This window comes from Diabrotica virgifera, chromosome 10, assembly GCF_917563875.1.
Source record: "Diabrotica virgifera virgifera chromosome 10, PGI_DIABVI_V3a".
Taxonomy (NCBI): domain Eukaryota; kingdom Metazoa; phylum Arthropoda; class Insecta; order Coleoptera; family Chrysomelidae; genus Diabrotica; species Diabrotica virgifera.
In genome coordinates this window covers 1536227-1559084 of record NC_065452.1, presented here as the reverse complement: position 1 = coordinate 1559084, position 22858 = coordinate 1536227, and the positions used below count along the sequence as shown (strand labels likewise).

Below are 22858 nucleotides of genomic sequence, written 5' to 3'. Positions count from 1 at the left end.
AAGTAGTGGGGGGGGGGGAATTAGCCACCCCACTAAAATATTAAATTCCTGCTCAAAATTTTTAATTTGCGGAATATGAGAGCTCATAAATAGCTCATAAATCAGGGCTAAATACAAGACAATATTAGTAGTTATAGTTTTTTAAACTACGGATACATATATTATCACATTATTATTTACGCTGATAAAAATTATTCAAGTTGGTTGTTTTGAATAACAAATAGTAAGTTTGGCACGCCGGAAATTCCACGCTTGAATTTGGAACGTGTACACTGTACAGGTCTCAAACGTCACCTTCATCATTACACACTTATTAGTTATCATTATCGTAAATATTCTAGTATGTGTCACAAAATTTTCAAGCATTTCCTTAATCTAATAACTTTTTATTCACTCAATAATTGATTCATCAACATCCTTCCTTCTAGAGTGATACCGATTTCCATTGTTTGTTTGTACATACTCTGCTTTAGTTTAGTTGTCAGTGCAGTAGCTACATGTCCTTGTTGTTTTGTGATGATGAGTATTTCGTCAAAATTTCCAGTATACATAATACTCCAGGGAAATAAGATTTTTGTCGGGACACTTGAGCAGCCAGGTTGCAAATATATTTTTTGGCTACTATATACCTAATACATTATAAATACAAAAATGCCCGTCACAGTTTGGACGAGAAACTTAGTTATTAACAAATAAGGGTTAAAAATGGCAGTTTTTTTCAATTAAATCGCTACAGGTAAAAATAGGGTAATTATATTTATATTATTTAGAGTAATCGTATTTTAGTAGATCAGCCAAGGTTTAAAATGGCACTTTTTGAATTTTGGTCCGATCCTTCTTTGTTTCGGAACGTGCAAAATAAGACTAAATTTTCAAAAATAAAAAATGTGCTACAACTTTTGCGAAAATGGCCTTAAGACTTTCATATTGCAATAAAAGTTGAGTCAAACATTCCATATAACGCACAAAAAATTTTAAGACGATTCGTCAATTAGTTTAAATTTTATTCAATTTGTTTATCGCAAAGAGCTTTTTTTTCGCAATGTTATTGTTCAGAAAATAATAATGACATAGCAGTTCTGTGGAAATCACATGCAAGAAGAATAGTTATGTTTTCAAAGTGTTGAAAAAATCATTAAAAAGTCGTTTTTATCACTCCGAAAAAAGTTTAGTAAAATAGAGTCATTTTTGGCTTATAAACAATTTGAATAGCTTTGTTAATATTGACTATAGAGTAAATATACTTTAGAATTTAAAAAGCTGGTATTTTTACACGAATTTTCAGAAAAAAACTTTTTGCCTGGGTTAATTCGGCTCAAAGTTAGCCACTTTTATTATTTAATTCGCAGTTACTTTTATACACATCAAGTTCTCCTGTAACAGTGTTAGTTACCATACTACTCCGAAACGACTTGGCCGATTTTTATGAAATTTTACACGTATATCCTATAGGAGGAAAAGAAGTTTTAATCTATTCTTTATACCCATAAGTTATAAGGGGGTTGCACCTCTAACATTTTTTTTATTTTTTTGGACACAATTATCTACCTTGATTTTATATGATGTAGAAATAAAAAATACATACAACCCTTAATTTTCACTCTTTTATTACCAACCCCTATTTGTTAACAGCCATCTATATATTTACATCTATAAAATTCTCCTGTCATAGTGTTGCTTTCCATACTCCTCCGAGACCGCTTGACTGATTTTTATGTAATTATATATGCATATTCGGTAGGTCTTAGAATCGGTCGTAATCTACTTTTCATATCCCTGAGTGATAAGGGGAGTTCCACCTAACATTTTGTAATATTAGGTGGGGATGTGTGTACATAATTTACTCTATAAGACTACGAGTACATACAAATTAAAAAAATTATGATCAAAATCCATCAACAAGCTCCGGCGATATAAATCGCAGCATATGTTTGCAGAATCAATTTCATTTTTTCAGTGCACGGATTTTAATAATTCCTCTCCACCGACCACGAATTAATTCCGTTCGGACGCCATTTTTAAAACTTTATTAACCACTCTGTTGTGGTTCAAAGTTTACTCAAACTTTTACACATAAACTATATATCTTCAACTTCAAAATAGCTCTAGTTAGGTTGCTTAACTGTTATAAACAAAGTAGCCGTCAATTAAATAAAAAAAAGTAGCTAACTTTGACCGTAATTAACCTAGGCGAAAAATTTTTATTTGAAAATATTTTAGTAAAATATTTTCTAAAATATTTTCCGAGTGATAAAAATGACTTTTTAGTGATTTTTTTTTAAATACGTTGAAAATATGACTATTTTACTTTCACGCTGTTTTCACAGAATTGCTATATCATTATTATTTTCTGAACAATAACATTGCGAAAAAAAGTCTCTGCGATAAACAAATTGAATAAAATTTAAAATAATTGACGAATCGTCCTAAAATTTTTTGTGCACTGTGTGGACTGTTTGACTCAACTTTTCATGCAATATGAAAGCCTTAAATTCATTTTCGAAAAGTTATAGCAAATTTTTTATTTTCGAAATTTTTTTTTGCAATATTCGAAGCAACCATTGATCGGACCAAAATTCAAAAAGCGCTATTTTAAACCTTGGCTCATCTACTAAAAGAAAAATATTATAAATAAGATATTTAAATACCATATTTTTACATGTAGCGATTTAAACGAAAAAACTTCCATTTTTGACCTTTATTTGTTAATATTTAAATTTCTCGTCCAAACTGTGACGGGCATTTTTATATTTATAATGTATTAGGTATATAGTACCCAAAAAACCCATTTGCAACCTGGCTTCTCAAGTGTCCCGAACATGGTATATTTTTGCCTTATTTCCCTGGTGTATAGATATAATTTGATTAACAGTATTAATCTTCAGATCATTGTGCATGTACCTATTCTTAACGCATCAAGGTAAGGTTTGTTCAGAATTATAACATCATAACTTTTTAATCTCAATTAATGATAAATAATATTTACTTATGAAAATTCTGTTGTTAAAATCTGTAACGGTTTTTCTTAAACCTGCTTTCAAAACAACAAATAAAAACAAGAAGAATAACTGGCCCTTTTGTCATTTCTAGAATTTACTGTCTTTTCTGTTTTTATTCGTTTTTGGTCGTTGTGTTTATTTTAAATTCTAGAATGTTAAATTTTCTCTATCAGTAGGTTTTCACATTTCTGGTTTATTCGATGGGCTGCGCCACACAACCTGATTCATTATAACTTTTAACACAATACACGTAACAATGGACGCATAATAAGTTTGGGTTTTATTTTTACAGCAAATCCCTACAAATCCGGATTAGGTTATTATCTTTACGAACAGACTTTAGACCAATAGGGGCGTCTTAGCCCCTATTGGTATGGTCAGGGAACGATTGCGCCGATAGTACCTTCTATAATCCGGTCTCAAGAGATCGGCGCAATCGTTCCCTGACCATACCAATAAGGGACTTTGCTGTGAGCACGATTGCGCCTGTGGAAGATTTAATCCCCCTCTATGGAAAGAAATCTTTATTACCAACATCCTAATAATTTCACTTTTTAATATAAAATCAAACACTCCAAACACAGTGTCAAACACTCCAACTAGTTGGAGTCAACTCTAACTGAAAATCAACTTTACATTGTAAAGTAACTGTAACATTAACATTGATTTGATTTTGTACTAAAACAGTGTTTGATTTTATATTAAAAAGTGAAATTATTAGGATGTTGGTAATAAAGATTTCTTTCCGTACAGGGGGATTAAATCTTCCAAAGGCGCAATCGTCCAACTGAAATGAGCAGTAAAAGTTGATTTTAAAAATTTAAATCAACTTTTACTAGTTGGAGTTGACTCTTCCTGGATCGATTCAGTAAATGTTGATTATACGAGAATCTCAAGTGCATTTTTGATGAGTGTGCGTTTCTTTGTTTTGACCGTTTCAACTACTTATTAGTATAGTCTGTAACGTCGCCCCCGTTAGGTAAATTATTCTGATTCGATTTTTTGCACAAACTTACTCAAAGAAATATGTACATCCGTATAACAATCCTTATAACAAATACACAGGGTGTCACGCGGTACCGCGGTCGAAAAATTGTTTAACCAATTTTAGTTAACCAAATTCACAAAAATAATTTTTATCTACTCTATCTCATATTATATAAAGCAGCGGTTCTCAATCTGTGGTACATATCATTATTTGCGGTGGTACACAAAACACACAAAAACTTAAAATAGTAGTACATAGTAAGTCTTGATTATACAATCTAAAAATATAGAAATATAATAAAAGAAACTTTAGATGGTACATGAAAAAGATTGAGAATCGCTGATGTAAAGGTTTTATTGTGTGAAAATTGTAAATATAGATAGCAGTGCATGAAGGGTTTAATTAAAGCATGGGTGGGCAAAAGCTGGCCGTTTATGCAATTTTTCTGAAATGAACAGTATTAGTGTTCGCAGAGTTCGTATAAATAATGAATATCTATCTTCTGCTTTTCTTAATAGCGTCTGTGTGTTTAACCCGGTCCAGTTGCGAATATTTTTGGTCAGGGTATTTGTCGTCTACCAGGACCCCTTTTTCTTCGATTTTACCCTTCATAATCAGCTGCTGCAACAACTTACGTTATCATTTCTATGCATGTGTCCTTTCTCATTGCTGTCTTTCTCCTTTTAATGATGGTCAAAAGTTCTCTTTTCCTTTTCCATTCTGTGCAATACCATTTCGTTCGTAATATGATCGATCCATGGTATTTTTAAAATTCCCCTAAAAAGTCACATCTCAAGAGCTTGCAGCTTTTTCATTATGTCAGCATTAACAATCCAATAAAGAAGAATAGAGTGGACATAACATTTTTATTATTATCCCGCATTTTTATAGTGTTCTCCGCCTTCCGGTTGCCAGTTTCCAGCTTCGTCCATCGCATTCGTCAGGGTGAAGATTCCTTTCCGACATTGACTTCTGAATGCCGTCTAACCAGGATTGTTTCAGCGTTCCTTCTTTTCCTTGGCGTCTATTTTAAAATTTGTTTTGGCAGCCTGTCGTCGTCTATTGACGTCGTACATGACAATACCAGATCAGTTGTCTCCTTTGAATTTCGTCTATGATGGTTGACTTGACATAAAATTTTACCATCTGATATCGGATTTGCAAATTGAATATTTGGTTACTCAAAAATTTCCTGATCTTCAAAAAGGCTGCTCTTGATTACTCTATTCTCGATCGAATTTCTAAAGTTCATTTTTTATCTGGATCCTTGTTATGGCTTAATATAATGGACCATATTAAAAATTTCGTAATTTTACTGGGAACAAATTGTTCGCATGTACACACCAGAAAGACAATTTATTATTATTAACAGTCAACTGTCTTTCTCCAAATGTTTTAAAATGATACTTATAGTATTTTTGTCAAAAAACTTTCTTGGGCAGAGAAAAACCTCCACCAAAAACATTAGCGTACATACTGGGTATAGTCCTCCGGCCCGGGAGACATTTTAAAAATTTCATTTTGGCCCGCGCTTAAAAGTATTTGCCCATCCCTGGTTTAAAGTGTCTACAGTAACAATGTATTTTAAATGGGTTTTACTTTTTCGCACTGTTTTTTAGCACACTTTCATATAATTAAACATCCTTAACTTTCGCCTTCGGGAGGAAATCAGACACTCCCTTGCAACGGCAACTGAAATGCTCACAAAACAGCGACCACGGAAGCAAAGATGGATGACAGTGGAAATATTGGATTTAATGGATGAACGCACCCTTTAGGGTGCGTTCACTACGGAGACCAAAGGATGGTATCCTAGTAGCCCTAGAGCATGGTATCGTACTCTTCATCTCGCATTTAAAATAATGCATTTATTTTACATAGCGATCGATAATATAGTTTCGATCACCAGGTAAAATAAATACATTATTTTAAATGCGAAAATTCACGAATATGAAGAGTACGATACCATGCTCCTGGCTAGGATACCATCCTTTGGTCTTCGTAGTGAACGCACCCTATTCCCGAGTAACTGTATCCAACACCAGGTCCCGGATTACGAACACTCGATACGCATCGTATCCGCCATGTTTTACCGTAGGGAGTGATTACGAAACCTCTTTCCCTACGTTTTCGATGCGAGTCAACTCGAAGTCGAAGGCACTGCCCGATGCCGACGACCCTATCGAGTTGCCAACTCGAACTATCTATCTCTCTCTGATAGATCTCTGATCTCCTATAATACTTTCTCTCTTGCCGGTCAAGGTATAAAAATTAAGAAAAGCGAATACTTAAGGCAAGCGTCCACAGACCCGCATCGTACTCATCGGACGCATCGTACGCAACGGATTTTAGTTTGCCTTGTACAAAAACTTATGTACCTGCGTCCACTGACCCGCATCGTACGGATCGCACCATCAGGAATGCCGAAGGGTTGCTCCGAGAGGCAACTTTTGCGATGCGTGCCGATGAATCATTCGGAATGCCGATCAGTGGACGCGCCCCACGGAATTTCGCTTGGGCCAGTGGGAGCTAATCTACGGCTATTTGCATTTTGACGATCGTCTTGTCCGTAATGAAACAAGTAAACTCAGTTTTAACTGTTATTTTATATATAGGTATATTCAGAAAGAAATATTACAACCCATGATAAGTTGATTATGGGGATTAAAATGTCATAAATATTACTCACTTTTCATGTTTATTAGTCTTTTTCAAGATATCTTGAGTATCTAACTATGAAAATTATTCTCGTTAAAAAAAACAACACATTTTTCTATCACAGCAATGAGCAATGAACTTTTAAAAAAATATTATGACTTGTTAATGATGTTTCTGAGAGAAGTGTAAAATTGATGCGAGACATTTTATTGTCCCTCACAAAACATGAAAAAGCAACCAAAGTGTGTTACAAGTACCTAGTTAAAAACCAAAAAAAGTATTTAATTAATCTTTAAAGAAAGAAACTTTTTTACTGATGTACATAGTTACTATTTTCCATTTAAATCAAATTGTATAACAGCTTTGTGTATTCCTTTATATTCAAATGTATAATTACTTAGAAAAATGGGTGCTATTATGCGGTCTACCATCGTGTTTCTGCTATAGCTTGCGGTCTACCGAGAGAATTGGTGTGTAAGCTGTAATATTACTATGCCGATAAAAAAATGTTTACAAATAATTTTTGAATCTATTTTTTAAAAGCATGTAGAGTTTGTGTAAGGTTTTATAGGTCCAAAGTTAATATTTCGAAATATTTAAAATGACATATGAGAGTTTTATCAGTATAGTGTAATTTTTAAATAATTTTTTGCACGACTGATCATTTTTGACTGTTCACCGTGACAGATTTTACGTCAGTAGGTGACATTTACTAGCAACTCGACGGTAAGTAATCCAACTCGACGGTAAGTACTCCAACTCGACGGTAAGTAATTCACTTACCGTCGAGTTAAAAAATCTCTTAATTTTAATTTATTTTTTTAAAGAATAAAGAAAACTAACGAATTATTTATTAATATTGAAACTTCTTAGGCCTATAGCCAACATTTTTTCTCTTCAAATACGCGATCAAAGTTGAAAACTTGGAAATATCAATGCCATCATAAAGAAAAGCGGTGGATTTAATCATTGAATATTCTGCCCAGAGGCTTCCAGGAGCTTTCAACTGCATTATGTCTTTGAACGAAATATGCCAATAGAGTATTTTCTACGATTCTTAAATTCTTGCCTTCGCACCATTTTTTAAAACTTTGGTAGGTATTTTGATAACGGATTTTGGATTTTTCGGGAATAATTGCGGAACACCCTTCTTCCCAAGCCCGTTCAATTTCTTCAAATTCACTATCGCTCATATTTTAATTTATAATAATCAAAATTGTACTTAAAATTATTGACAACTAAATAAAAACTCAATTCTCCATTGTTGTTATGCACCCTAGTTACTACCTAACAACCAAAGTATCTATCTTGATAAAATGAATGAAACTAGTCAATATGACGAAAATGTTTAATTTTATAATTTATAATGGTATCAATCGTGCAAAAAACGTTATAAGCATGTCGAACGTTAAGGGTAACCGATCTCGGACAATAATTGGAGTCGTCGCCCCGCTCTTCCTCCAAACAATTGTCTTCGATCGGTATAAAACCCTTACCGTTCTCCATACTTAATATACTATATTATCTTTGACATAGGCATATGGTATATCAATATAAAATACAATGTGATCACTTTTTGCAAATACATTTTTTTCATTTTTTTAAATGGTACACCCTGTACATTGTACATTAGTATTGCATTTTGTAGTAAATATTACAGGCTTTCTTTTAATATCAGGTTGTATGTACCTAGCATCTTTCGTTTTGTAGATATTTAAAAAAGAACTATACATTTTACGTTTTTGTGGATTTTTTATTACTAAACAGATACATTAAAATATCATACTAATAAATATAGTTAATATGCATAAATTAATTATTAAATTAAATAAACAACCAATTAATAAACAACCAATAAATAAATAAACAACAAATTTTAAAGTCTACCTTAGTAATTTTTCTACCCTAGCAGGTAGTGGCATCGGTAATCCGATGCGTACGATGCGTCCGATGCGTACGATGCGGACCTGTGGACGCTTGCCTTTATAACGAACGAACGACATAACCTACTTCCTTCATACTTTGATGACTTTGATTTCTTCAATTTAAAAATAATGTAAATCGTTGATCAAACGATATTTAGATTATACGATTTTGATAAGGATTCTCATGTTTTGAACATTCAAAAAATATATTGTTTCAAAAAATATATAGTGAGGTGTTATTACACTCATTACACTGACAGGAGTTCTCTAATACTTATTCCTATTTTAAAAAGATGTGAAGGAAAACGTCCATTGTCCATGGTTATTTTTTATCCTTGTAATATTTGCAGAGTAGGATTTAATGGCAAAAAGGTAAGATAAGGAATGCTCTGAGGCAGAATTCGATGAAGGAAATAAGTAGGAGCAGTGACTATTACGAACTTTAGTAATATTTTTATATAACTTCTCCCATCTTTCCCTGGCCATTTAATCTTTAATAACGGTAAAAAATCATAATTATTCTCAAATTCTACTCAAGTTCGAAAATCATATATATATTTATATACCTATCTAGGTATGTATACGTTGAGGTTAATCGGTTAATGAGAGAAATTCCTTGGCATATAACGTGCAAATCATTCCATTTGTTCGAAATATTATCCCGCAGGTTCAAAAATACGATGATCGCCGATCATTTTCTGACAGTCTACTCGAACCCAGTTCGTAATCACTTTTTGGCTTCGATACGTATTTTCGCATCGAGTTTGCCTACGGTTCGTTTTACGATTTCGCATCGAGTGTTTCTTAATTCGGGGCAGATTGAACAGCGTTTTTAATTTAATAGCGCATCTTCATTTTATTGTGTCAATACGTGAAACTATTTCAACATTTTACCTTATTTTCTTTGGGGAATATTTTAAACGAATCTAGAAATGTACTTGAATACATTTTTTTGTAAACCACCTTTAAGAAGTCCGCGGAAACTACTATTGTACATAGAGATTTACATAAAATGTGCATGGTAAATAAACCTTCTGTATGCACCAAGACGCAGTAGATAAGTATAAAGTTCAACTAACGTAATGTTGAAATAATTTCAAACTTACGTGACAAAAATAATTTTAATAAAAAAATACGCAAATTGATAGGACGGAATGAAACTAAATTATGCTATTTTAAGTACAATTAAGTTTATCAAATTGCAAAGATGGCAAATTCTATCAAATGATTTATAACGTAGACAACATCCACAGTAATAGTCATCGCAGTGGCTCTTCAAAATAACAAATTATCAAAAATAGACAAATAAGGTATTAACTAACGTAATTACAAATCTTAATCACTAGTACTATCAGATTCACTGTTGTCGCTGTTAGACCAGGCATTTAGCGCTAAAAACACCGTAATAAATCGATTTTTAAATACAGCAACTGGAAACTTTTTGCATTGTGTTCAGGATGACGTCACTAAAAAAGTATACTATGCAAAAATGGGTGGAAATGCATAATTGCACTTTAAAGTACATAAAATGCATTCAAATAGACCGGGCTGTATCGTCGCCCCCGCTAGCAAAATTATTCCGATTTGATTTTTTTGCACAAACTTACTCAAAAAGAGTTTCTTATAACAGATCCACAGGGTGCCGGGCGGTGCCGTGGTCGAAAAATTGAAAACAATTTTTTTAAAACAAATTCGCAAAAATATTTTTTTCATTTCGAACAATTTTTTTTAGATAATTTGGGTCATTCTGAGCAAAAAAGGTCTCTTGTCATTTTTTTTTCTAAAATTGATTGTTGTTGAGTTATATGCAATTTAAAATTTGAATAAACAGGTTTATATTCGTCAAATTCCGTGTATAAACAGGTTTATATTCGTCAAATTCCAAATCGAATATTTCAACATAAAATAACCAAAAAATTAAGCATATTTTGAGGAAAACTCATTACAACTTTTTTAAAGTTAAAAAAAAAACTTTATTGTTGTGTTTTAAAAAAGTATCTCGTGTCAAAAATAAACAAATTACGCTGAAAATAAAGTTGTTTTTGGTAAAAAAAAATCGGGAAACTCACCCCCTAATTTAGCATCTCGAATAAAATTAATCGTTACCGCTTCACAAGCTGATTTAAGGTTGTATTTATATGATCTGTTTCGTTTCAAGTTTCGTCGGTTCAAAGTGCTTATTTTTGAAAGGGCTGTAGTTGACAGGGCTTGAACGAGTCACTAGTCACGATTGTATGCAAATTTAGAAACACCAAATATTTACCAATTTTTGTCTTACACAATAAACAAAAAATCTATAATATTCAGAAAATCAAAGCCTACATTTTTTTACTCTTTAAAATTTTTGGTATCACTAACAATTTTTAAGTAATTTTGAAAAAAAGCTTTTTTTCAAAATTAAAATTTAAAAAAATTTTATCCAATTTTTTTCAAAAATAAGCACTTTTGAACCGATGAAAGTTACAGATCAATTATAAATACAACTAAAGTAAAGCAACTTCGAAAGCGGTAACGATTATGTCATTTGAGATGCTAATTAGGGGGTGACCCTTCGCGTTTTTGTTTTACCAAAAAAAAAGGTACCAACTTTATTTTGAGCGTAACTCGCTTATTTTTGATACTAGGTACTTTTTTAAAAACAAGAATAAAGTTTTTTTAAACTTTAAAAATGTTGTAATGAGTTTTCCTCAAAAAGTGCTTCATTTTTTGGTTATTTTATGTTGAAATATTAGATTTGGAATTTGACGAATATGAACCTGTTGTTCATTAGCTACAACTCCGCTTCTACTGGGTCTAGAGACCTCATACATACATAATTTTTTTTTACTTCCTATTTTTTTTGCAAAAATCTAACTTTTGGTAAGTCTAATGTTTTTTTTTGTTAAAAAATGAACATATTCACTCGCAAATAATTCGAAATGTATTGACTCAGTGAAAAAAATTTATCCACTTCCGGACTTATTTTAAAAGTATCTTTTTCACCCCCGAAAAGGGACGAAACTCACCCCCAGAGTAAAACACACATCGTCACAATATCACTTTTTTTGTTTGACATGTTAGCTACGTGTAGGTATGCCAAATTTCGTGTCAATCCAAGTGGTTTTTTTTAATTTAGAGCAAAAACCGTGAGTAAACATACCTACTATAAACAGTTATTTTTGCAATAATTTATTAATAACAAAGTCGGAATGTGGTTTAAGCTGTCACGACTAGCGGCAATCGATTTAGCGTTAAAAATACTACAAACTAGTTGTATATAGCAGATTATTTCGACCTTTTCTGCGAATAAACAATTATTTTGTTAATAACAAAATAAAAACATATTTTGAGCCATTGCGATTAGTCGCATTCTGTTCAGCTACCAAAAATACACCAGATAAGACCTTAACACTATCAATTTCTTTACAGGGCTTCTAATAATATGTACCTTGAAAATACCTAATTTTGCCATAATTTGTTAATAACAATTAAACGTGTTATATTTGGGCTTCCAGACCACGTCCATTGGAGTCAGCAACCCAAAAAAACCTATAAAATCACGGCTAGCTAGAATTTCCCACGGAACCCCTTATGTTGCGACTAGACTATAATGATAGACTTTAATGTATTGTTGATTTCGTTCTTTAATTAAATAAGCAAAGTTGCGAAGATAAACGTTTTCAATAAATTTTCGTTTGTCCGAACATTTAGTTGTTAGGGCTTGTATATAAATCAACAAATACTCACTCTGTATGTTATTTAGTTATTTATAGTTTGTTTTAATTTTGTAGGTGGAACAAGCTGGAAGACAATGTGATAATCAGCCGGTCCGACCAGTAAATATTTCAGACATTTGCCAGATAAAACTGTAAATAACATGTTGATGATTAAGAAGCGTAACACTTCGTTCGTCACAAGTTTGTCACATTGCTATTTACGTCCGACATTTTATAGAAGAGCTTGTCTAGATAATTTACCCATGCGTACGGGTCGTCACTGATGGCCGTCAACGGCTTAGCGTGTACAGCCCAGTTCCGCCGAGATTCCGGCTGGCGCATTTCTGGCTGTCGTTATGTCAAGACGTTACTACTGTACACCCTTCTGCTTAGCACAACTTTTCCCGGATTTCTCAGCCCTGCCAAAGCGGACTTTGAGCCCATTCCTCTATCAGATTCCATTAATGAAAATGACGCCAAGCGGAGTAAGTACCTTTTGACTTAAAAAAATAAGTAGTGTATACCTTTTTTATTGAAAAATATATAGTTCAGGAAAATAAGTAAAAAAGTACCCTATTTGTAATGCTGACCCCTCCATGCAAACTTCAGTTGTTTTGAGTAGTATGGATCTCTATAACAAGAACCATAAAGTTCTGTCGTGGACAATTAGTACACGACAAGGCATGCGCACTTTAAAATAATATAAATAATACCGTTGATAAATATAAATATACAAGGTATATTTACTATTAGTTAATATTATTAATTAATTAGTAACTATTAATATACTGGTATATTTATCAATCAACGATAATACATTGAATAAATATAATATGGAATTAAAGTGCGCATGCCTTGTCGTGGAGTAATTGTTCACGACAGTCTCTGCAAACGCACTTTATATATACAGTTTTTGTTATTAACTTTTATCGCTATCCATTACTATAACGGATCTACGGAGCTTTACCCCACTCATCAATCACCCTGTATAATAGCAGTTAAATATTGCATTGTTAGCTAGTTCTAAGCTATTCTGAAAATGTCAGATACTTAGGTAGCCTAGAACTATTTTTAAAATGGATTACAAAATTTACGGAGACCGTGACAACAACCAAGCGAAGTATATAAAAACGTTTTAAAATACTACTATTCTACATCAAAAAGTATTCGACCAAAAAAATTTTTAGACCCCACCCATAACCCTCCAAAAAATTAAAACGTGCTTTATCGTTTTTTGGTGATATCTTTGGTTTTGATCATCGTAGAAACTTATTTTTTCTTTCATGTTGCAGGATTTTTTATTGCTTATAGTATAATATTTTCGAAAATTTTTGGCGCGAAATTTAATTTTTTTGCTTTTGAAATGTTTAAACTTCGTTTAAAAAAATTAGGCCGATCAAAATACCGAAAAAAAAATATTATTTATTGGGTGTCAAATTATCTCCATGATTTCTTTTCAGATTTTTATAGGTGGGACATCATGGTTAAAATAATGAAAAATCATTTTTCGGTATTTTCTTTAATCGTTTTGACTTCTTGATTCAATTTTATAATCATTCTTTGCCTTATTTTCCTTCAAATACATCCCCCCAAAAAAGATTTAAAAAACCCCTAGAGCCCTAGATTTGTAAACCCCTAGACCTGAACATAACCTAATAAAAATCGAAACGTATTATTTCGTTTTTTGACGATATCTTCGGTTCTAATCATCGTAGACACTTTTTTTTATTTTAATTTGTAGGTTTGTTTAATTGCTACAACATGTTATTTTTTACAAAAATGTTGGCGCGAAATCCAAATTTTTTATCGCATTTGAAATTTTTATACAGGGTGTTTCTAAATAAGTTAAATACTTTAAGGGGTAATGTGTACATGAACAATAATGACAGTTTGCTTGATAAACGAATGCATATGCTTCGTTTTCGAGATACGGGGTGTTGAAATTTTTCTTACAAACTGACGATTTATTTATTGTTCTAAAACTAGTTGAGATATGCAAATTAAATTTGATGGGCTTTAAGAGGTAGTTATTGCGCATTTTTGACATACAATTAATTATTTTATATTTACCATTGGCGCGCATACGGGTAATGGTCTGAATTTTTTTTAAAGAAAAAAATGGTACGCCACTGAGATATTTCAATTTTTTTTTAAATTTTCGTAAGTTATTTGCTTTTGATAATAACTCCAACAATACTCAATACACGTAAAAAATACACTCGATACACGTAAAAGATAACGAAATTTGAGTTTTTTTTATGAGCAAAGATTTTACTTTTGATTTCTATATGAATCAAAATAACGAAGATAGAAACATTTAAGCCTACATTTTACTACGAGAACAATGTAACAGGAGCCCTTTACTATTATCCTAAAAAAATAAAGTATTTGAAAGATTAAATGTAATACAGTTTTATAGCTCTTGAAATTACCTTTCAAATAGTTGGATGTATCTTATATTAAAAATTAACAGAGTTATTTAAAAAAAATTCATTTTTTTGGAAAAATTTTTAGAGTATAAATTTTGATGCTATCAACTTTTTCTGGAGCTCATTTGATAGGTATTTCTAAGTACTTTGACAAGTATTTAGTAAGTTTTACATAAAATGCATCTCTTTCCGGTTATTTAAGCTTGAATCCATAGTTGATTTTTACCTTCAGTGACTGCACTATAGAAAGAAAATTGAAATTCAATAATTGAGATGCGTATATTTTGCGAGCTTATAAATTATTAAACGATATGTAGTCGCCAAATAATTTATTTAAATTATTTTAAGTACTACTCTCTCTTAAGCCGGGAATATGGAATGGTTTTCTTGCGAAGGCGTTGTAGCTCAATAGTCGAAATGCGCGTGATTTAAGAGTTTATTCTTAGAATATAAGCTATACGAATTAAACTACTATTAACTTTTTTGTAAAAACTTACAGTTTTTCAGTGATTTACGAAAAACCGCTTCAAAACATGCATTTTTTTCAGGAATAATTAAAATCTTTGATCTTTAATAACTTAAAAAGTATTGACTTATTTTAATAACTTTATATAACAAACGTTGCTTATAATTTGTCCTTTTATTGATTTGTGCAGTTATTTTTTATAAAATAATTTTCACCCCCGAGAAGGGGCGGTATCCACCCTCAGGGTAAAGGCGCAAGGTGGCACCATGTCACCTTTGTTTCTTGAGGTATCCTCTAACCACGGACCAATTTTCGTAAAAATCGATGAAGGTTCACCGAAATTTAAGGTAATCGTTAATTTTTACCTTCAGTATCTGCACTATACAAAATAAATTGCAATTTACTGACCTAAATGGGCGTAATTTGGGAACTCTTAAATTATTAAATGATATGTAGTCGCCCAATAAATAATTTAATGTATTTTAAGTAAGTACAACTCTCTCTTAAGCCGGGAAGATGGGGTAGTTCTCTTGCGAAGGGGTTGTAGCTCAATAATCGAAATGCACGTGATTTAATAGTTTATTCTCAGAATATATAAGCTATAGGAATTATATCCGCAATACGATATATTTTAAGTTTTCTAAGCATTTTTCTCTTAAGTTAAATCAATTAAAGGGTTGTTTGGGGGTGAAGGGGATGAGCTCAAAAATCGAAACTATATCATTTCAAGAGCTCATAAATAGCTCGTAATTCTGCCGCAAAAATCGATTTAATATTCCTATTTTTAAGTAGCGGGGGGGGGGGGCTGACTCAGCCCCCCAAGGCATAATTTTAATGGACTATCTCGAAAAAGGTAAAACTATAAATAGCCAATATTATTGTATTGTGCATTGTTGGACAAACTAAAGCAGGAACTGAGTGAGAAATGATAGATAGATAGATAGATAGATAGATAGATAGATAGATAGATAGATCTTTATTTAAATAGAAAAAAAACCTAATATACATACAATATAAAGAAAAGAAAGTACACTATACATCTTTGATATGTTGTTTAAGCAATTTTTTGAAATTATTGAGACTAGTACATTTTTTACAGCTGCAGGTAACTGATTAAACTTAAGGAAACTTTAAAAAAAGAGCGAATTCATCGTACTTTAATACATAGTTCTAGGTATATATGTCATCTAAACCTCTGGCATTATAAGAATGAATATTTTTGCTAAAAGAAATGAATTCTTGAAAATATTCAGGTGATAAGCCATTAACTATTTTGAAGACCAAAATCATGGTGAAATAAAACAATCTATTTTCAACAGAGAACCAGTTTAGAGTATCTAACATCGTCCTAATTTTGGTACGACGATTTGTTTTAAGAATTATTCTCATTCCACGGTTTTTTAATTTTTGTAGAATGTTAAGTTTATTAAGATTAAATAAATATAAGATTAATGATCAATAGTCAAAATGAGGTTGAATAATTATGTTATATACTGTAATTTTTGACTCCATTGACAAATTTTGAGATATTCTGCTCAAAAAATATAGTTTTTTTGATATTTTTTTATGAACATGAACAATTTTTTTATTATAAATATTTAAATTTGTTTTCAGAATCGAGCAAGCTATATTTATGTTTAGTAGTGAAAACCATTGCCTTTGTTTTTTTAACATTCGACTTAAGTTTATTAATTATCAAGTATTTGTTAACCATACCTAAAATAGTATTAATTTTTTGAATGGCTATATCAAAATTTTCATCACTACAACAGATTAGTGTATCATCGGCAAAAAGGTTAATAATCTCACAATTTACAAAAATATCGATATCGTTAATGTACAGAATAAATAAAAGAGGGCCTAATACACTGCCTTGAGGAATACCTGTATTACTATCAATTTCAGATGATAATTGGTCTTTAAAACGTACTTTCTGTTTGCGATGTTCTAAATAATTTTCTAACCACGCAATTACTGCACATCCTATACCATACTGTTTTGATATCAATATTGTCCTGTCGATGGTCTCAAAAGCTCTTTTTAAATCTAGAAATACACCGACTACGTACTTAATTTTTATCTAAATTACTCTTTATTTGACATAATGTATAACTTGTAATGCTGATTCACAAGAGAATTGTTTACGAAACTGATTGGTTATTAATTAAAATTTTATTTTTTGTTACATGTTTCAATAATTGTTCATAATCAGCAATGTCTAATAGTTTTTCTATAGGAGGTAAAGTATTGATTGGTCGAAATTCTTCAGCTTTTGTAGTATTGGGTATTTTTTGTATAGGAGTGATAGTACTTATTTTTAATACTTCAGGAATTTTACCCGTAGCAAGAGATGTATTAATTAAATTTTACATAACGTGCCCAATGGTTTTAAAAACTTCCTTTACCATTCTGCAATTTAACGTTTCGTGTAGTGAGAATTTATTATCCAAATTGCCAACAATTTTTCTCAAATTCTGTATTGAAAGCTCTTCAAATTTATCAAAATTTAAATATAGATTATTATTTACATTACACCATGTTTCAGAATTCTCAATACTTTGAACAACACTTTCAATACTTTCAACAAAATACTCAGTAAAACTATTTCTACGATTCTACGTTGTTTGTTAACACTTTTGGGCCTGTAGCAGTTTTAAAGATTACAGAGTTTGGCTTCTGTCGTCTATTATCATTGATTAATTTTTTTAAGGTTTTCCACATTTGTTTTGGACTGTTTCTATACCTGTCTATTTTGTTAAAAAAGAATCGCTCTTTTTTTAGCTTAACATATTTACTACCTCATTCCCATGTCTCTTAAAAACTTGCCATTTATGTTGCTTTTCAATGACGTCAACATATTTTTTAAAATCTGTATAAGCCCTGTCACGCTGTTTAATTTGTTTAAACACCAAACACCTCATAATCAAACCAAGGTAATTTAGATTGAAACTAACATGTTACAATTGGTGTTATGAAATTGATTACATTTTCACAATTTTGCAAAATTTCCTGGTAAATGATATTAACATCAACAGAATCCAAATTAAAGTGGCATATAATAAGACTAGTTTTGATTTTATCCAAGGTTTGATTACATAAATTTCTAAACTTGGATATACATATATGTATTACCATCAGATATATTATAACTATTATATTATTATTAGAGATATTTACTGAAATAACGGAAAGATTAGTAATTTTTGGACAGTCGTGAACACAAGCACTTATATTATTTTGATTAGAAAGCACATAATCTACCAAAGTTTTGCTAGTGTTCCCATATGCAGAAGAAAAAAGTGTTGTTTCTACGACTCACAAGAGCGTTATGACAATAGTAAAAATTCATGAGTTGGGCTTCGAGTTGCTTTTCACCACAACTTATTCTCCTTATTTGGTCCCCTTTCGATTATTATGTGTGTTCCCAAATGTGAAGAGATGGCTCGTAAATAAAAATTCAACTCGAACGAAGAGATAATTGAAGAAACAAACAGCCATTTTGCAGAGCTTCCAGAATCGTATTATTCGCACGGCATAAAAAATTGGAAAATCGTTGGAATCGTTGTATTTATGCTAAAAGGAGACTAAATCGAATAATATAAACGAATTTAAAAAAAAATGTTTTTAATTTCAAATGAGATTACTTGTCAGACCATCTAGTACTACTACAAGGAATGATATATGGACGGCGTTATGCATAACTCGACCAAGCGCCAAAACATAGTTTTGAGATAAATGGCTTCAAAGTTTTTCGTTTCTTGGTTGCTAATGGTCGCTTAATGGTAAGTGGATTAATGTCGCTTGGTTTAATTTTGTTTTTCTTAGTAACCGTTAACGTGACAATAACAGGGATTTTTTCCAAGATAGTTTTAGCTATGTGTCACCAGAATCCGCTGTTATCTCGATATTAGTGATGTAACGAATGTCATTTTTTGAACATTCGCGAATACGAATGCGAATATCTGCTACCGACATTCGCGAATGCGGATGCGAATGCGAATATTCAGTTTTTTTAAGTTGTTTCCATTTTTGTAATGTTTGCTAAATTTATAATGAAAAGTTAATTGATATTTAGAGTAAATCAATCTGAATCTTAAAGAGGCTGATAATGTGATTATACAAGGATAAATTCTATCTATCTATTACCCTTCATTTGTCCAAATTTGAACGTAGGCCTCCCTCTTATTTTTTCACTCTTCTCCTTCTCGGTTCAGTGGTAATGCTGTCGATATGGTCAATGCGTATCTTTTTATTTCATCCGACCATCTCGTCTGTGGCCTGCCCCTTAATCCTTTGTAGTCCCAAGGTCTCCAGTGAGTTATCGCTTCATTCCATCTTCCGTCTCTTTCTCTGCTGTTGTGTCCTGCATATTTCCATTTGAGAGTAGCTGCATGTTTGGGGTTAAGTTACCTTTTCTTAATAAAAAAATATGAGAAGTGAATATATTTGGATTTCATTAACCTAATATTATCTAAAAAATTTTTTCTGGTTTTCATATTCGCAAAACATTCGCACAAATTTCGCGAATGCGGATGCGAATGCGAATATGCAAAAACATGCGAATATTCGCGAATGCGAATGCGAATACGAATATTCGTTACAACACTACTCGATATTAAAGAAATGGCGCTTGGTCGAGTTATGCATAATATTATTATGTATAGATAGATTTTTGTTGGAATAAACACTGAACGGCAATAAAACGAAACGCAACAAAGTATAGAAAACTTTTACTGAGTGAGTACTTTTTATTTGAGTGAACAAGGACAACTGGCAACATTACTACTTGTACTGTTAATTGGGCTATTGACAATCGTATCATTATTTAATTGGTTTCAAATCTTACTCCGTAATTTATATTTAATTACACAGCGAAACTTTTCCGTGATTATATTTTTAGAAGTATAGGTTACATAGCAGGGATATTCCATATATGGTATTTATTATATGCGGTCTAATTGCTATTTTTTAATACTTATTATAAATATGATCATTACAATGTATTGGTTTGTTTCATTTAGAATTTAGAATAATTATTATACCAGGATATTTAGAACAAAAAAAAACACCGGAATAAATCAATTTTTAAATACAGCACCTAGAGACTTGCAGCTTTTTGCATTGTGTTCAGGATAACGTCAGGAAAAAGTCTTCAATAGAAAAATGGGTGGAAATGCTTAATGTATCTACAGTGCATAAAATCGGCTCTCATTTTCCGATTCGGTTTCTTCTTTAAAAATGTCCCCTTTAAACAAATCAGAAAGGGCCCAAGTAAAGAAAATTTTTTTTTAAACAAATTCAAAATTATCTTTTTGGACCGAAAAATTTATTTCTAGTATTTTTAGGTACTTTTAAACAAAAAAGGTCTCTTGTCATTTTTCTCAAAAGTTTTCGAATTCTAAGCGATTTAAAATCTGAAAAATGCGAAAATACGCATTTCTCGAGGCTTGAAAACTCATTATGTAAGTTATTAGATTTCAGGTTGCCACGTACTTAAATTGAAGTTTATACATTTAATTTCAAGATTCTTATGCGCAGTCGGGGCTTATTTCAATATAGACCGTTGTTTTTTAATTGTTAATTTTATTATGTATCCATTCGACTTTAAAGCCGCCGCGCGTCGCACGTTGTGGTGCGTCTCTGTCGCACTTTATCGTGCGTCTCTGTCGCTTTTATACATATTATACGTAGTTATGCGAAAAATTACCAACAAATACTTGACATTTATTAAAATTTTATACAGTGTGTCCACGGATGGGGTGCCCAAGAGGTAAAACTTTTTTATTTTCAATTTTAGCGAAAAATATCATTCTTGATAAAAAGTTTTGCTTGTTCTAAAACCCCATAAAATGAAATAAAATTCAAGTTTTTCGAATCCTGCTTAATTTTATAGCCAATTTTATCTAAATCCCTATAAATTTTTGCACTAAGTTCGAAATTGTAACAACAATAACTTGGGAGAACAACCCTTATTCGCTTTTCTGGATTATGGAGCCAGACTTTGTCGTTTTTAAATTATTCGATTATTTATTAATTAAATAATTATTAATCCAATAATTTTAGTAATGAAATGTATCACAAGATAAATTCTTTATTGAACGCCTAACATTCTCGAAAAAAATGACAATTCGCAAATTATTTATCGGAGTTGACAGTTACTAAGCTACATTGTGGCTTGGCAACACTAGATTATTGTTATGATTTCGAACTTAGTGCAAAAATTTATAGAAACTTACATTGGCTACAGATTGGCTACAAAATAAAGCAGGATTTGAAAAACTTGAATTTTATTTCGTTTTATGGGGTTTTATAACAAGCAAAACTTTTTATCAAGAATGACATTTTTCGCTAAAATTGAAAATAAAAAAGTTTTTCCTCTTGGGCACCCCAACCGTGGACACACTGTATTTATTATTAACATAGATTTTTTAATCATTATTTATTTATTAATTTACTTATTTTCAATGTGTCAATTAAATAAGCCAATAAAAACAATGGTCTAAATTGAAATAAGGCCCCGATTACTCATCAGAATCTTGAAATTGAATGTTTAAACTTAATTTTAGGCACTTGACAACCGCAAAAATAATAATTTACACATGAGTGTTCAAGCTTCAAAAAAGCTAATTTTCTCATTTTTCAGATTTTAAATTGGTTAAAACTCGAAATCTATCAAGTTTTGAGAAAAATGAGAAGATCTTTTTGTTTAGGATAACCCAAAAATGCTAAGAACATATTTTCGTGTGCAAAAAAGATGAGGTTTTGGTTTTGTTACAAAAAATTGTTAAAACATTTTTGCCCAAAAATTTTGCAAGGCACCGTTCTGATTTGTTTATAGGGGATACTTTTTAACAAGAATCCGCAAATAAATTGAATTAGAACAACAAGACACAGGTAGCGTTGAATCCGGACCGCGGAAGTGCCATAGGTTTTCGAAACGGACCCTCAGGGAATCTAATTGGTGACCCCTGGTTTAGGGTCTGGTAGCAAGAAAAGATGTGAGTGTATCGAGCTGCTACGCATAAACTAGGTTGACGGAGTGACAAATGAAGAGGTACATACTACAAAGTCTAAAAAAGCAAAGCGAAGTAGTTAATCGTCAAAATACGAAAATTGAAGTAAGTTACCCATATCATACGACACCCAGAACGATATGAAGTCCTCCATCTTATTATTGAGGTCAAAATATGTGGAAAGAGGGGTTCCGGTCGAAGAAGAACATCATAGCTTCGTAACGTACGTGAGTTTAGTCAGTCTTTGTCGCCACTCTTTAGAACTATGGTGAACAAAATTATGATAGCCAACGGTCAGTAATGGACATGGTACGGAGAAAAGAAGAAGACCAAGAAAATAAAACTGACTTCATAAAAGCTTCTTAAAAATGTTTGTTACAACGATATTTTTAAACTATGAAGTTATGCAATGTGTATCTATGTGTTAGCAATTCTTATAAAATGTGCAGATTACATCCAAACAAACTATGAAAACTATAATAATTATGCAATGTGCAAGTGTTAGCAATTCTAAAAAATGTGCAAATTATATCAAAACACAAGATTATTTTATTGATATTTTAGCAAAGCAAACTAATTCCAGTTCCTAATAAAAAAACTAAAAATAGTTTTTGCCATCTTTGGCAATGTACAATCAATAATCAAATTCCATTGTTGTATTTCCACAGAATATATGGATTTTCGA

The 22858-nt window shown here is 31.6% G+C and overlaps 1 protein-coding gene across 1 annotated transcript in view; it reads left to right on the top strand.

Annotated features, from left to right (window-relative positions):
• LOC114341705 (insulin-like receptor) overlaps positions 1-22858 on the top strand; it is a 523292-nt gene that overhangs the window by 303590 nt on the left and 196844 nt on the right. Inside the window, exon 4 of the mRNA XM_050641373.1 lies at positions 12341-12750. Coding sequence (XP_050497330.1) covers positions 12549-12750 — 202 coding nt within the window. The 5' untranslated portion in view covers positions 12341-12548. The remainder of the gene's footprint in view (positions 1-12340; positions 12751-22858) is intronic.